The 16,919-nt window shown below is 46.0% G+C and overlaps 1 protein-coding gene across 4 annotated transcripts in view; it reads right to left on the bottom strand.

The window, feature by feature from the left end:
• The window catches only part of LOC125975625 (glutamate receptor ionotropic, NMDA 2D), a 44,592-nt gene extending 30,651 nt beyond the window's left edge, over positions 1-13,941 (bottom strand). Inside the window, exons 1-3 of one of the 4 annotated variants that reach the window (XM_049731404.2) lie at positions 13,337-13,941; positions 976-1,314; positions 503-709 (exon numbers count right to left, since the gene is read on the bottom strand). In XM_049731404.2, coding sequence (XP_049587361.1) covers positions 503-709; positions 976-1,263 — 495 coding nt within the window. In that variant the 5' untranslated portion in view covers positions 1,264-1,314; positions 13,337-13,941. Of the gene's footprint in view, positions 1-502; positions 710-975; positions 1,315-9,403; positions 9,848-12,695; positions 12,988-13,336 lie in introns of those variants that run through there. The other 3 variants (XM_049731402.2, XM_049731403.2, XM_068651879.1) reach the window with 3 other exon arrangements.
• Positions 13,942-16,919: the final 2,978 nt, after the last annotated feature.

The raw sequence follows: 16,919 nt of genomic DNA, 5'->3' as shown, positions 1-16,919 counted from the left end.
CTGTCCAATCCAGTGAAGAAGACAAAGACCAGAATATCGAAGACGTGCTCAAACGACTTGCCATCGGCCTTTCTCTCACTCTTTGTTACTTGTGATTGGTGAGAAGCAAATGACCCATCAGCGCGAAGATTTTCAGCGCACACATCCAGTCACGTCCGCTCGATGCCTTCCTCCCACCCGGAACATCGCAGACGGCCCAGTTGGTGCCATTTACAGACCAAACGCTGGCGAGTTGCAGTGAGGCTGACCTTCAGCTTCGAGCGCACGCCCCAAAACGCTTTGTCGTCTTCAGCGAGCGAGCGCATACGCAATATTGTGACATACCCGGTAGCCGTGGTTACGTAAGCCGCTGTCCCCTTCTGTTGTTATTTGGATTGTCAAGCCACGGCGCCTCAATTGACAACAGACACGGTTTATACTTGCCTGCACTGCGAGCGACCCCCCCCCCTCCTCCCTCCCCCACACATAGCCCAAACCCAATCCCCACCCCCCCTCCTCCTACCTGTGGCATCCTCCCCAGCCCCGCTCCCCCTCCTACAGCCACTATGGGCAGTCCCGTTTGCGCCGACACAAACTCCAGCATGGGGGCCAGCGGACCCCAGGCCGTGCGCGGGGGCCTCTCCTCTTCATAGACCAGACCCTGTAGGGGCCGCGCAGCCAGCAGCTCACACAGCTGGGACAGCACCGTCTTAGGGCTGCTGTCGTTCACCTTGAGGATGAAGGGGAGGAAGTGATGGGCGAACACAGACAAAAAGCGTTAGCGGACGACATCGGTGCGTCTTGACTTTGTGTTACAGATATGGAGGGCGCGTGTAATATGCATGAGGTGAACAATACGGGATTTTTGTCAAAGAGCCGAGCGGCTTGTTCTGAAAAGCGGTGCGGCGCCGCGCTCCCATTCATCTGGGTTAATGAATGGTCGCCAACAACGACCGCTCATTGTCATCCCGAATGAGCGGAGCGACGTTCTCCAACCTGTAGCCAGATGACGTTGGCGGAGCCCCACTGGGTGACCACGCTCTCCCCCAGGGAGCCGTACACCCGGCCAAAGCCGGGGTACAGCGCCCGTCCCGCCAGCCCGGCCAGGGCCGCCTCGGCTTGCACGGTGGCGCCAGCGTGGATGACGGCGATGTTGAAGTTCATCATTGCCCCCGCCTCGCGCTCCCGCGGGCTGGGCCGCAGCAGCAGATGCGGGGAGGCGTCCGCCGGGCCTCTCCACTCCGCCAGCACCAGGAGGAGAGAGAGAGTCGGTATGGCCACCATGGCAACCCGCCGAGGGGGGAGGCAGACACGTACGGCACAAAGAGAGGGTGCCTGAAAGAGAGAGTCGGCGGCGGAGAAGAAGAAACAAGAGAGATTAAGTTAGTCCAAAATGCTTTTTCCTCCAATATCCACCAGAGAGGACATTAAACAAGATCAATAGAGTAAAAGAATTAGACGAGAAGAAGGTTGGCGGGAGAAAAACAGACAAGAGGAGAGGGGAAGTGATCAGAGATTGCCCACAGGTGAGATTGACCAAAATGCCAGCAAAGCAGCAGTGAGCGGTCAGGACCAGTTTTCCAAAACATTCGTAACAGCAGCGACCTACATTCACAATCTGCATTCTAGTATTTGTTCTATGAAATTGTACTCATTTAGATTCTTAAATTAATAAAGAAAGGCAGCTGCATTTCAAGACTACTTTTCATATCCAACGCAACTCAAGCAAAGACATGACACCTAAAAGCATTTACAAACACAACAGCTAACGACATTCAGAAGGAATGAGGAAAAATCAAAGTAGTTTACTCCTATTACTACAGGAACACTCACAACAACGTTCAAACACTAACAGAAGACTTTGAAAACATTTTAAACCAACAAAACGGCTGCAGCGTCACTCCAATAAGATGATTCCAAACGTTTATCTCGATACGATTCAAGGACGATTCAATTGTCGAGTGGAACGATTCGATTCGGTGGGATTACGATTCGATTCGGCTCAGTCACCGTAAATTCTGAACTGCTCCAGATTATGCACACGGCATAGTTGTCCACAACTGATTTATTTCTACTACTGAAAGTCAAGCTACCAAATTCATAACGTGCCACCGAAGCAAACGTGACAAGGAATACGGACCGCGTATAGGGGAAGGAAAGGCGAAGAAAGGCAAAACGCTGAAATTGTTGCTATTTCGGTAGCAGGCTGCGAAGGAACAATATGAGGAGGGAAAATAGTATCGGGCCTTTCGAGGGAAGCAGGACGAGCGCGCTAATGGCAGGCGGAGGCAAGGATGGAGGCGGAGGTGGTTATTGTGCTGCATGAATGATAACAACAATTAAGATCAGCAGAGGCACCCTCACAGCTGCAAGCGTGCACATTGGGATGTGCACACAAGACGAATGCGTGGCCACCGACTGCCCGCAGAGCCGCTAAACGGTAGCGGCGCGCTAATCACCACCCGGGAGATAACGGGGTTCAAAAACGCATCGCATCCTTTTCAATTTTCTCGCCACGCCAACTGCCCTGCCTCCATTTTCTTCCCACTTTCCCAATTCCCGCCGTCCCCCTAAAAGCCAGTCTCCCTCCCTCAGCCTGCCTCCATTTTCAGGGCCTTCGTCCTCTCTACGATTCTCCCTCCATCTTCATCTGACTCCGACCCTTTCTCCTCGCTGCGCTCTGATGGTTCCTTGACCCTCGTCGGTCTTTCAGGTGGGAAGCGCAAAATGAGAAAATGGGTAAAATATGGCTCATCTGACCCCGTATTGGAGCAAGGATGCGCTTGAGGAGAGGAGAGAACAAAAAAAAATGAAGCATGGCAATGGGACCAAATGTGAGGTGAGACGCATGAAAAAAGGCGATTGATTACCGAGGGCGGCGTCTACGTGTTCCGCCTAAATAAATACACAACTCATATTTTGAGTGACAGGACTGTGTGTGCGTGTGTGTGTGTGTGTGCGTGTGTGTGTGTGTGTGTGCGCGTGTGTGTCTGGAGTGAGGCGCCTCGAGTGAGGCGAGTAAGAAAAAAATAGAGGTGTGCGGAGATGCGAGAATAGGGGAAATGTGATAACGAAGGAAAAAAAACCACCAGACATTTGTAGTTTTTTTTTTTTTTTTTTTTTTAGTACGCTGGAGGATGTAGCAGCAACGGCGGGAAGAACAGCAGCAGAAATATGGTACGTCGTATAATTTGAAGGAGATATATTGGCGACTGTAGCAAGCCGCGGGTCGTTAAGTGTTGGGGCTCGTCGCGGTATTTCATTCTCGGGGGACGCCGATGTGCGCCCACGTCGGCCTTGTTGGAAGTGTGAAGACAGCACAGTCCATGTCTTCTGGCAACGGGTTCTCGTGGGATGTTTAATAGGGAATCGAACAAAAAAATTATAAAATATGTATCACCAGCAGTACATTTAGGAGAAGGGGCCCAACTTCCACCACAAAAAAAATCAACTGAATGTTTTTTTTTACCAAGAACATTTTTTTTCCATATAATGTAAACATATGTTGACTGTTATTAAGACTTACAGGTTTAACGGGTTCTGTTACCGGTCTCCAAACTGCATTTACTCATTGAGCGATGCCTCCAATGAATCTTTTATTGCAATGCAAATGTTCACATTTCACCTCCGCCTCCCTATTATGAAACATAAACAGGATAACAAACATCCTCTTAGCAAATGGCGGTTAACGTAACCTTCCGGTTTAGCGTTATTTTAATTAGATGTTGCAACGTGGTCTCAACGGGCGAGAGGCGTCGTTCAAAACAATTTTGTGGCATCGCACAAACCTGTTGAATCGTTTGAACGAGTCGCACGACAATGACAAATTGATTCTCGTTTTATTGTTTGAGGTAAAGCCTCACAATGTTCTCCCTTTGGTCTTTTCTTCAACTTGACAGTAATTTCTTTCTCCACAGCTTTGGCGCTCAAAACGACGACTACACGAGATATGCGAGGGAGAGATGGAATTGTTGGTGACCTTAGGAAAGAAGAGAAGAGTGCAGCTGGAGCTCAATGCGCCTCGTGTTAATTGGCACATACTTCAATTGCAGCAACTGGAGTGTCTTCTGTGTCGCAATAGATCCACTCGCTCTATGTCCTGCACACACGCTCGCATTGACACGAGGGGATCCACACACGCGCGCACACACTGGTGTGCAACTCCCCACTTCACGCTTCCCCTTCCATCCCTCTGCAGCATGTTGAGCTCCACTAGCCGTGTTCTTTGCTCTCCATGTCTTCACTTACACTCCCCCCCCCCACCCCCGCCCCCTTTCTTCCCTCTTTGATCCACGTCATGTGAAAGATCTGCCAGGGAGTGATCAGAGCAGCAGCATGCATACAATAAGGCTGGCTGAGATGGCCTCTGATTCAGATCACGGTATGAATTCAAGCCACTTGACAAGGAAAAATGTTACGCATCATCTTTCTGAACGTGTTCAACAGACCCTTGGCAAAGTAACAAAAGCAAATATGACATTTGTGCCAGCAAACTTGTTCCCTTACGGTTTTCAGTCGTGTACGCTGACTGAATAACTGCAAAACGATATGGTTGGAGCGGCGCAAGTTAGCTTAGCATCTAGGATCGGCTAGCTGGTTGAGGGGGGAAAAAAAACAACTGTGCCGGCAGGTGGCAGTTTTCACACTGAGTCAAATTCGATAACATCGCCAACAAGTATTGCTTGTGAAGAGTAGAGTAAAGGTAGAGTCCAAATCCAAATTGATAGCGTCTAGCATATATACCACGCCCGTAAAACGCTGCCTGTTAGCTTCTGTTATCTTCCTTTCCCTCCATAAAGACGTTATCAAATTTCACAAGTTGTCTATCAAGGCTCTTTGCTGCCAGGTGCTTGCAGATACAAATATTCATGAGGGAGGGGGAACTTGCCATGGGCTGATAACTCCATCAGCACTTGATGCTTTCATGAATGTGTGATTTTTTTTTTCTTATATGGAGCAGTTAGAGTTGAGCGGGTGGCTGATTTAAAACTCAACTGTGGCTAGTAGACAAAATACAATCTATTGTAATTATACACGCGCCCATTCAAAGGCACTCAAATATTCAGACAGGAGGGCTCATTGCTATTATCCCCTGAAAGGTGGGATTTTTTTCTTTCTTTCACCTTCTAAAGCAGGGGAGTCAAACTCATTTTTTTCGCGGGCCGCATTGTAGTCATAGCTTCTTTCGGAGGCCCATTATGACTGTCAACCCAAATAAATGTATGAGCACCTCATATTATATACAGTAAAAATTACAAACTGACAAATAACTCGTTTTCAAATCAGACGAGTAAAGACTGGTCAAATATTTTAAAAAAAAAAAAGATGTTATTAAAAGTGAAGACAATTTGCAATTCTAGTAATAACACACGAATTTGATGCCCAATTTGTCTTCGCGGGCCACATAAAATGATGTGGCGGGCCGTATCTGGCCCCTGGGCCTTGAGTTTGACTAAAGAGAGACTGACGTGAAAAAACAAAAACTCCAGCAGGTGGATTTGGTTTGTCCTTTTGGTGTTTAATAACCTTTTTCCAGTACAAACGGGAACAATCACCTTGACATTCCACTCCCGTGTGCCTGCTTGACGTCATTTTATTTTGACATTTCAAGTCCCTTCCATTTCCATGCGGTCAATGGAAACTGATTTTGAGCTTTGAGTCATTTCGGACTTTGAATTCGAGTGTTCATTTTTTGGACTTGGCCTAAACTAACTTATGGACTCCCTTTTTATTCGCGCGTCAGATGAGAAAACACATCTACAAATGGTTTACTACTCTCATGAGTGTTCAGACATAAAAATAAGAAAGGTCAGATGGAGAGGCGGCTGTGTGGGGATGTCGTGTCAGGATTTCTCCTGACAGAACACACGGGAGGGTTTCATTCATTCAGAATTGCCGCACTAGTAAATAGCGAGTTGCAGTATGTTGCAAAACATTGTGATCTGTGGCAAGCAAAAATCTTTCAATAGCTCACAAAAGGCAAACCAAAACAACTAAACTCTTTCTCAAAGGTTGTGAGAGCTGTGAGTGGTGCAATCATTAAGCTGACTAAGCGATTTAATCGGCAGAAATGGCATCGTGTCTGACAAATTGCTTTCGCACTGAACCATTACGTCGATCCATTTACACAAATGTATGTGACCTAAAATGTTTTTACTTTTACTTTCAGACTTGCCATTGTAAAGTGACATAATGCCGCATGGCATATTGGCGGAGCAAAAGGGGTGCTCGTGGGGGCACTGCCCACCAAATGGGTTATCTGGGTATTTTCAGATTTTTTCAGAATTTCTTTTCCAGATTTGTACCCATCTAAGAAACAAATAATGATTCTTTATCAGCATTTTTTGAAAGATTGGGGTGGTTTGTTAAAAAAAAAAAAAAAAAAAAAAAAAAACTGCACTTTTGTTTGTCACATGGTGTTTGGTGGACACTGAATCAGAATCACTTCACGCCACTGACTACACCATTTTTTCACAATAACAATAAATGGATTATTTTGCCAGTCCCTAATACGAGCCACATTGTTGCTCCACTCTGCTTGCGCCACCGCTTCCATTAATTCTCTCATTGATTGACCAGACACCGGGATCACCTCACTACATCTAAATCAGTCCCTAATTAAAAGAGCACGATGAAAAGTAGCCGACACCGCAAGACCTGTAAGGCGAAACGTGTTTTAACGAAAAAAAAAAGGGAAAAAAACGGGCTACGCAAACTGGCTATGCATAGTAATGACTTATAATCTGATGGTGGGGATACATAAGAGGTGCAAAAAAACTGAAGTGATGACTATTGGGATTTTGTGCAAGCTCACGTGCAGGTGCAACCAATCCGTGTCAAGCGCACAAGCAAAATCCAACCAAATTCTGGAGCTAAATGGCAAGTCAGCATCAAATCTGTAGCTGCATAGCAATGTCGAGTTGGAGCGACATTATAGCGCCGCCCGCACGTGAGCTAAAGGTGTTAGAAACACTTTCCTCAGCTTGTCCCATAAAGCTTAATGCATCTGCTGGAAAAAAAAATGAGACAGCAGAGGTGCGCAGCCAAAGTGTTGATTGTGTTTTGTGGGGACTCGTGTGAGCTGGCGAGAGGTTAGTGAGGGGAATAACTGAAACTGATAGCGCTATGCTAATAAACTGTTAGCGTTATGCTAATAAACTGCCGTGGGGACCGACTAATCGCTATCTGCAGTGGGGAAACCGTAAACATTTTATATTGTCTTTAATTCAAGGCTGCTTGCACAAACATATCCTCACGTTTTCCACTTTTGTGAATCTTAAAGCAGGGATGTAAAAAAAAAAAAAAGACAAAATGTGATTTGCTGATTTAATCTTTGTCACACTGAGCATCCAGTGGCGGCAATTCATCTTCCAGTTACTTGCCGTCACCGTTCAATGCAAATCGTATGCACTGACCTGTGTCTCAATTCTCAAAAGCATTTGAGACGGTCAACACAGTGGAACCTCTTGAATTGTGTTTGGCAGGAACACTTGGACTGGCGTTATGTCACTGGTGATGTCATGCAGGACCTCGGCGTACGCTGCATGACCTCAGTTCAGCAAGTAAAAATCGGATTAACTCTGCTTATCTGCAGCAGGACTGAAAGTAACTCCCTAATTAAAAAAAAAGTAAAATTATTTAAAGTTAGCCAACACTTTGAAGCTGTAAAAACAAACAAAGAATCAATAAAACAAAAAAAGAATCAACCGCCACTTGTCAATACGAAACATTCCAACCTTGCATTGTTTCACCTTTGAAAAGACCAAATAAGCTTTTCATTTGGGCAAAAACCAAAGAATAACAGAACTGGAAGCAACTCACGAGTCAGACTACCTGCATTGAAAGCGCATTGTAGCTCATTCTTCATCATGCCAACAACCAGCAGGCGTGTTAGCGGAACCTGCTGCTATTAACAATTTCACTCAAACAAATGTAAGAAACATCAAGCAGTCTTCATTTGTTGTCATTCAAGTTGCATGCGCTCAAAGAGAGTAAAAGCTGCTCGGGCTCCACCTGCGCTGGCAGAAATTTACCATTCTGCCTGGAGAGCTATTTTTAAACTATAAGGAAATAAGGCAACTTTGCACCGGGTTCATTCGGTACAGTCACTTCGGTGGCAAAGCTGCGTGGGAACGCCGCCCGCCCACGGATTCATTTTCGACACCGAGGTTCCCGGGAGTCTTGACACCAGGGGCCCCCCGGTTGACACGGGCTGACGTACTTTAATAAATGCCCCCACCCTGACCCCCCCCCCCCCCCAACCCTTCCCCGTTTCCTCTTTTTAATCACCACTTACACTGTCGTTTCCGGACGCATCAATCACAGTGACGGACTGCCCCACGCTGCTGCAAAACGCCGCGAGATGCTAAACATGCCTGCGTGTTTCTACACCTTTGCTCTGCCGGTGTGTGTGTGTGTGTGTGTGTGTGTGCGTGTGTGTGTGTGTGTGTGCGTGTGCGTGTGTGTGTGTGTGTGTGTGTCACTCTGTCTCCCTGCCAGCCTACCATCCTCCTCCTCCTCCTCCTCTCTGTCTGTCTGTCTCCATCTCCACCTGCTCATGACATGACTCCCTGTCATTCTTTAAACGTTTGAACGAGTTTTGGCTCAGCTTTTCGTCCGGTACCGTCATGAGCCCGAGGCTGGGAAAAAAACGGAGGGCTAACCCTAGGGAGCCCCCTTTCTTTTGGTATCATAACGATCAGATAATCACCATCTGGATTTGGCATAACAACATGTCCCACCTGTAGATTTGAATCAGCAAATCGCTTCGCAAGTGTAATCTTGCAACGTACTGACTCAGTTGAGTCTGAGCCATTTGGACTCACAGTTCGAAACCCACCCGCCTTAAAATGCTACATTCACAATAAACAACGTTTGGAACGTAATGAATACATTTGGAATTAGTGTTGTGCATTGTAGCAAAACAGATTAGAATGAGCAGAACTGCCAAATAAATTCAGTTCTGAAATGTTCTGCTATGATGTCATTCCAAAACTTTTCTCAACATTAATGTAAGATTTGAGAGGGGACGTAAAAATAAACAGAAATAATGTGGATGGCGCTGACTCTTGGTCGAAAAGAGTTTGGATGTGATTGGTTAATTCTGAACATAAAAGACTTTCCATATCATCTCACATGATTATTTCCACTTCCCTCTCTTTCATTAATGGCGGAAAGAGATTTGAAAGGATTCATCTTGGTCTCATTTCCTCAAGTCACAAAAACCTGGCATGTGAACTAATTTCGAGATCCACTTTTGTGACACTCCTTCATATTGTCATCCACGAGCTACAAATGTTCATCGGTGGCATGTCAAAGAGGAGAAGCTAATAAAGAAGCAAACGCGATGAGAAATTTGCAGCGCAATTAATATTTTAACAGAAAATTGAGGAGCAAACCAATAAGATGGCCTTAGGAAACGCACTTATGAATTTAGTTGGGATGGAGAGAGGGATGGGTGATAGTGATGAAGGTTGAGATGCCATCATGGAGGATGGCCTGGAGATGCCGCTGAGCTGGAAAATGATGATGGCCAACACTGAGTGGAAAGAAAAACAGAGAAGAGAGAGTTCATTCCAAAATGGAATCACACTCAAGATTGTTTTGCCACGTTAATGTTGCCGTCACGCGACAGCTGCTACTTTGATGCTAACTTTGCTGATCTTGCACACACATTGCGGCAGCTTCTTACTGTACATGTTTTCATTCACGTGAGTTTGCTCCATTACGACTAATTAACTTGGCTCGCTAAGAAGAAAAATCAATCGAAGCAATGGGGCTTGAAGAAGGAAGCAAACTACGAGGACCCGGTGGGCTATGACGTACATATAGGAACCAATTCACTTGATTAGCCATCGTGATGGTTATTAATACTCTGCAACTTTACTGGTTTGGATCAGTCAACAAAGACTGGCGTCATATATATATATATATATATATATATATATATATATATATATATAGTTTTTTCTTTTTGTGGTCGTAAATACAAATTTAATTGTTTGTATAAGTTGCTGCCAGCCTCTGAGTCACTCCATCACACACGGCGACAAAGAACGCTAGCTAGCCAGCCTCAGCGTAGCCATAGCTAGCTTAGCGGTAGAACTCTGCTCGTCCACATAAACAAGGATTTACACCCAAAAGGCAAAAATGCTGCGAGCTGGCTGAAATGACCAGAGTTTGCTTCATAGTATTTCATGGTTCTGGATTGGCTCACACACAAACCAGAAAAGACAGATGGTTAAATAAACTTGTCAAGCACTGCAAATAAAATCAAATGAAAATAATTACGCCATCGCCGAATGGGACAAGTGAGGAAACTGGAAAACACCGCCCAATTGCTAACATATTATTTTAGAGCAGGAGCTCAGCATTGTCAGCAAATCAAAGGATCATCATAACAAAACACGACATCATATTATTAAACCGCTTGCCATAAACGCAAGCCACCATCTTTTTCAAAAGTGTCATTCTTTTTAGTCCTAAAAAAATAATCGTTGCTATAATCGTGGTCGGGGGATTGAACTGAGGTTTGTAATAATAATAAAAAAATGGCGTTTGGCATCTGTGGCACGTTTGCTCCGTTTGAGCCAATCCAACTAAAGCGTTAGCAAGCGATAGCGGGCCCGTTTCATGTTCTGATAAGATCTGCGATGGCTGTCAAACAGTGCTTCGCAACAAAGTGAATATGTAACCGCTTCATCAACGCAACTGAGACGAACACTTGAATTGGGGGCGGGGCTCTATCTGTTGTACTGTAATCGTACAAAAGCAGCAAGCGCTGATCTCGTTAAAGGCTAATTGATGTTGTATGCTAATGAGCTTTACCTTAATGGGGGTGTTATAAAGATCACCCTTTGTGGGGAGAAGTTACATCACACAGATGACGGATGGGGTGGTCAGGGTTTGGGGGAGGGGGAGCACAGGAAATCAGCAGTTACAGGATGATGATGGAAGGGGACGGAAAGAATTGAGGCAGATGGAAACAGGAGGATGGGATGAGAAAAGGAAAGGAATGTGCAATGTGGGGAAGGGGGGCTTTTTCTGCAAAAGTCAATGAATCAATGAAAGAGGGGCTGATGAAGCAAATGGGCTTGGAAGAAAACAAATACATCCAAATGTTGATTCTGCTTCGCTTTACGGAACGTGAACGAAAGAAAGAAATAATAGCAAGAGCAAATAATAAAAAAATAGTAATAATAACAATAATCAGGGCTGCTGTTTTTTTACGATTATACCAATTTTGTAATTGTGGAGTGCGCTAATGGTAATTATAATTGACTTTCGATTAATTGCACATCCCTGATGCTAATTTTAAAGCACAGGTGCCAAACTCATTTTTGTCACGCTGCAGTTTTGGTGAGGGCCATTGGGATTGTCAATCCGTATAAATGATGGCTTCAGATGATCACATAAATCCACAGGTTCCTCATTGAAATAATTTTGAAAAGCCTTCAACAAAAGTATCCTAAATAGTTGTCAGTTCTATTTTTTCTGCCTCCACTAACAGTTTATTTAGCATCTGCATTTGGTCATGCCAAGGAAGCAGCAAACGTATAACGTAACATTGTGATAACGTAAAGGCTAACTTCAAAATAAAAAACTTACCAGATAAATTGAGACCTCATTAGGCTTTGAATTTTGAGTTTGGCTCGCCTCGTGGCATGACGGCTAGCTTGACTGGTCATTTTCGACATTTCGGTTGGCCTTGTCACTTGGGCGATAGCAGCTAGCTGCTAACAAGAGTGTTAGCGTTGTTGTCTGGCGATGTGTGCGAAACATGAGGTGCATTCATATGCAGTTGGACATTTCAAACTTGAAGAGAAAAAACATATTTATTACCTATCATTTATGAAATATTTATTAATTAACCTCATGAGCTGCTGTTACCCAGTGCCTAATTTACCTTCCAACAGTCAAATGAGGGAAGTACTTAAAACACTGCACAGTACGACCACTTTTTCCGACATTATGATCCTCGTAACTACTCAACTTTCCTCGTTATGGCCCTCATCGTGAATTCCCGCCAGGCTCCCTCTGTCGCGCTGCCATTACAAATCTCTCCCCCAGACTCCCCCATGCCTTCCCTTCACCTCTCGTCATCACAGCGTCCACACCTGCAGCCTCCCCATCACATCTGCCATGCAAGGCTTCCACAACACACATTGGTTTGTCTCTCTGGCTAACTATAACCTGGACGGACGGCGTGGTCGTGTGAGCTGAGGCAGCCCCGCAGCCAAAGCGCCACTTTGCGGCACACTGCTGCAGTGGCGCGCCTGCGTGCAGCTCACGAGCGCGCTCGGTCACCTGTGGGTGCAAAGGAGCTGATTGAAATGGATATCATCTCGTTGGCAAACCACCGAGGGGTGGGCCACAACACGCAAACCACACATTCCTTCCGGTGGAAGCAATTACACGGGCTCCTATTTGCTCTCCCAATTACTGCAGCAAATGTGAACAACAAAATAATTAATAATAAAACAACTCTCAGGGTGCTTCCTTGCGGTCAGCGAGTAGAACTTTAGCCTCGGTGGTCTCAGTAGACCTCGCAGGCCACAACAGCGGCTCATGCTGATGATGCCGATGATGGCGGTGGTTTGTTATTCACCTCAAGTGACGTACCGCAAGGCGGAAACAAAAGTTGCTGTGTGTGATCCCAACTCCGAACGCAGCGCCAGAACCAAACCCCCCAAAATGAGCTGCCGCATCTGCCTGACCTGAGAGCCAGAGTGTTAGAAGTCCCATTCCTCGGCGGCAAAACTGCCACGGCGGTGTTTCGCCAACCCTCACGCCCAAATATCCCGCCAACATCATGGGGACGAAGCGGGCAATGATGCGGCACACACACGCACACACACACACATCTACACACGCACACACAAACGGTGAGCTGCGTGCAGGCAGGGAGAAAATGAGCATCGGCCGATATCATCGTGCATCTGCAGCGGTGCGGCGGCGCGCCGCTCTTGTAAGACTTAACAACAAAGCGAAAACTCACTAGAATGAAATTCCTTGCAGACAAATCCCTCTCATCTCGCACCCCCACCCCCTCCCCTCGACCCCCTCCGCAAAAGATTTTTGTAGTCATGACTCGACGGAATGCCGGCGTGCGTGCCTGCGTGCGTGAGGTGCAACATGCGGCTGGTGAGTTTGCAGGCGCACCAATGACAGAAGGGTCAAAGCTCCGGTGCGCCAGCCGCTTGCACCTCAGCACCCCCCGGCCACCCAACATGCCGACACCCGCCCCCCCTCCCACGCGCCGTCCACATCCTCCCCGGTGTCAACGAGACTCCTTCTTTCCCGAGCGTCAGGCAATTAATCGGATCTATGTGAAGATGAGGAAAAGAAATGCACTTACTGTTTTTCACCAGCCTTTCCCCCCTCTTTCCCTGCGTCCCTCCATCCTTTTTCACATCCTTCCGTTTTGAGGTATCCGTTTTTGCGTGCGTGTGTGTGTGTGTGTGAGCGCGCGCGTGTGTGTCCCCCCCCACCCCCCCCCGGGCTCCTCACACACACTCACTCACACACACACATTCTCACACACGCACGCACACGCAGAGAGACGCCGGGAAAATATCTCTCAAAACATACATATATGTTCGACATGTATCCACCGATCTCTCTCCCCCCTCTCTCTCTCTCTCCCTCACTCTCTCTCGTCCTCCCTCTTTCGTTCTCTCCCTCGCTCTCTCTCGCTCCCCCCCACTCTCACACACTCTCTCTCTCCCTCTTTGCCTGTTCTTTGGTTAAAATTCAGTATATGCGCCCCGTCGCCTAGCAACCGTCAACCTCTCTCTCTCTCCCTCTCTCTCCCCCCTCCCTCCATCACTGGCGACACGTGTTGAATGCTAAACTTAGCGGAGCGGAATAAAATTAATAAAGGGATGGAGGCTCTATCCAAGCACCCCCACCAGCAGCACGCCCCCCTTCTTCTTTCACTGCCTCTCCTCTCCCGCTCTTTCGCTCTTGCTCGTATCATAATGCAATATAAATATTTACTAGAACCACTCAGCCTTCTTATTGTGCCCCCACCTCCCTCCTCCTCCACTGAGCTCTTCTGCATTAACCCCTCCCACTCTGCCTCCTCCTTCCTCATCCATTCATCCATCTCCTTCCTTGCCATCCTTATCACCCTGTTCTGCTTCCCCAAGCAAAAGCGAGGCACGGCACTAAACTGTGTGGCTCCACAAGCGGGTAGCACTGTGTATGGTGGATATTAAAAGTCTACACACCCCTGTTCAAAATTTCTGGGCTATATAAAATGAGACCAGGATGAATCGTTTAAAAAAAATGTTCTAGTATTAATTTGCCTGATAAACTGCATAAGTAAAAATAAAACAGCAGAAAAAATAAATATAATTGCATAAGTATACACACCCTCAAACACTGAGTCGATTTCTAGTAGGCTTCAAACATTCATGCTCTCAATATTTTAGGAACTGTTTTCTCCTAATACTGGATCTTGTAAAATTATGACATTACCCTTGTAACGTTTTTCTCTCGTTATCGCCACTCTTGAAAATTAAGACTGCATTTACTTGGAATATTGGATATTGTTTTTCTCATTAAAAACATTAACTTTTTCTTGTAAAACTGCAACTTTGATCTTGCAATATTCTTTGTACTCATAAACGGAAAAGTTTATTCTTTTGTAAAACTGCAGCTTTTGTTCTTTTATTTTTTGGGGTAATAGTATTGGGACTCGTAATATATGTGTTTGGGAAATATATCCCAAAGCACAATTGCATTATCTTTCACTTTACACTGCTTTCATTCTTTTAATATTATGTTTAATATTTACCTAATATCGTAATTTATAAAAGTTCAGCATTATTGCCTTGGAAAATAAAGACTTGCGCTCATTCTTTTAATATTATGTTTAATATTTACTTAATATCATAATTTATAAAACTTCAACATTATTGCCTTGGGAAAATTAAGACTTGCTAATAATAATCGTAGTAATTATGTATTCAACTCTCAGGGTCTCGTTATTTCTTTCTGCTCAAATCAAATGTTTTGTATTGTTTGTGCACATGCAAAAATGAATCTTGATGAGATGGTGAACAGTCAGTCTAAATGCTTGTTCAGTATTTGGCAATCTTTATATTTATAAGTTTTGGGGTTTTTACTTTATTCTAATTCATTGGACATTTCCCCCGTAATATTTTGACTGACATATTTATAAAAACAGAATGTTATATAATACAATAACAACATATAGGCATAGAATATCCATCCATCCATCCATTTTCTGAACCGCTTAGTCCCACGGGGGTCGCGGGCGCGCTGGAGCCTATCCCAGCCGTCATCGGGCAGTAGGCGGGGGACACCCTGAACCGGTTGCCAGCCAATCGCAGGGCACACAGAGACAAACGACCATTCGCACTCACACTCACACCTAGGGACAATTTGGAGTGATCAATCGGCCTACCAAGCATGTTTTTGGAATGTGGGAGGAAACCGGAGTGCCCGGAGAAAACCCACGCGGGCTCGGGGAGAACATGCAAACTCCGCACAGGGAGGGCCGGAGGTGGAATCGAACCCGCACCCTCCTAACTGTGAGGCGGACGTGCTACCCAGTGCGCCACCGAGCCGCCAATATACACCGGCATAGAATATACAAATCAATAAACAAAATCCATCATAAAATTCAATACACTTTTGAATCTATAGTACTTACAGTATACTCAAAATGTACTTTTAAATATACTTTTTACCCATGAAATTACACCTATAATTTTTTAATTGATCCAATTTCTGCTTTGTTATCACAATGCACAAGATACAACCCTCCCAACAAAAATATATTTCCATATATTCCATATATTCCATATAGGGGTGGCTCGGTGGGGCACTGGGTAGCACGTCCGCCTCACAGTTAGGAGGGTGCGGGTTCGATTCCACCTCCGGCCCTCCCTGTGTGGAGTTTGCATGTTCTCCCCGGGCCCGCGTGGGTTTTCTCCGGGCACTCCGGTTTCCTCCCACATTCCAAAAACATGCTTGGTAGGCCGATTGAGCACTCCAAATTGTCCCTAGGTGTGAGTGCGAGTGCAAATGGTTGTGTGCCCTGTGATTGGCTGGCAACCGGTTCAGGGTGTCCCCTGCCTACTGCCCGTTGACGGCTGGGATAGGCTCCAGCACACCCGCGACCCCCGTGGGGACTAAGCGGTTCAGAAAATTGATGGATGGATGGATGGATATTCCATATAGTCTTTCCGGGGCGGCAGGGTCGAGCACTGATTAGCACATCTGCCTCACAGTTCAGAGGTTACAGGTTCAATTCCACCTCCGGCCCTCCCTGTGTGGAGTTTGCATGTTCTCCCTGTGCCTGCGTGGGTTTTTCCCGGGAACTCCAGTTTCCTCACACATCCCATAGGCTAGGCTCCAGCACGCCCGCGACCCCCATGGGGACAAAGCGGTACAGAAGACGGAAAGATGGAGTAGTCTTTCTCCAGTAAACGCAGGCAGGGAGTGATTCTTTGCTATGCTTTGAAGCAGGCATCGGCTCTTCTTCAAATCAAAATTGCATTATTTATTTGCTCCATTGCGGTGAAGTAATTGAGCGAAATCATAACAACAATGAATAAAACATACAGAAACGAGTGTTTCTTCCATCGTCCTCCCACAGTGCCAAGCGGTCTGTTGTTCACCGCTGAGTCAAAGCGTAACCGTCGGTTGAAAGTGGCCGACGGACGGCCATCCGAGTCGTGTCGCAAACACGCCTTCATGTCGCACTTGATTTGTAACTTTGCTCATGGCAAGGACACCTCGTCCCACCACAAATGGGAATGATGAGCAAATGTCTGCGAAAGTTGCGAAGGAAGACGACCTCACCTTGTACTGACTCACCGTCCTTCTCACTGTGGTCGTCGGTTCTTGTTAGTCAACTCAAATCAAGTTCATTTCATTTATACGCTGACCATTCACCAAAGAATTAT

The sequence above is a fragment of the Syngnathus scovelli genome, chromosome 9, assembly GCF_024217435.2.
Source record: "Syngnathus scovelli strain Florida chromosome 9, RoL_Ssco_1.2, whole genome shotgun sequence".
NCBI classification, from domain to species: domain Eukaryota; kingdom Metazoa; phylum Chordata; class Actinopteri; order Syngnathiformes; family Syngnathidae; genus Syngnathus; species Syngnathus scovelli.
This window is presented reverse-complemented; position numbering and strand designations above follow the sequence as displayed.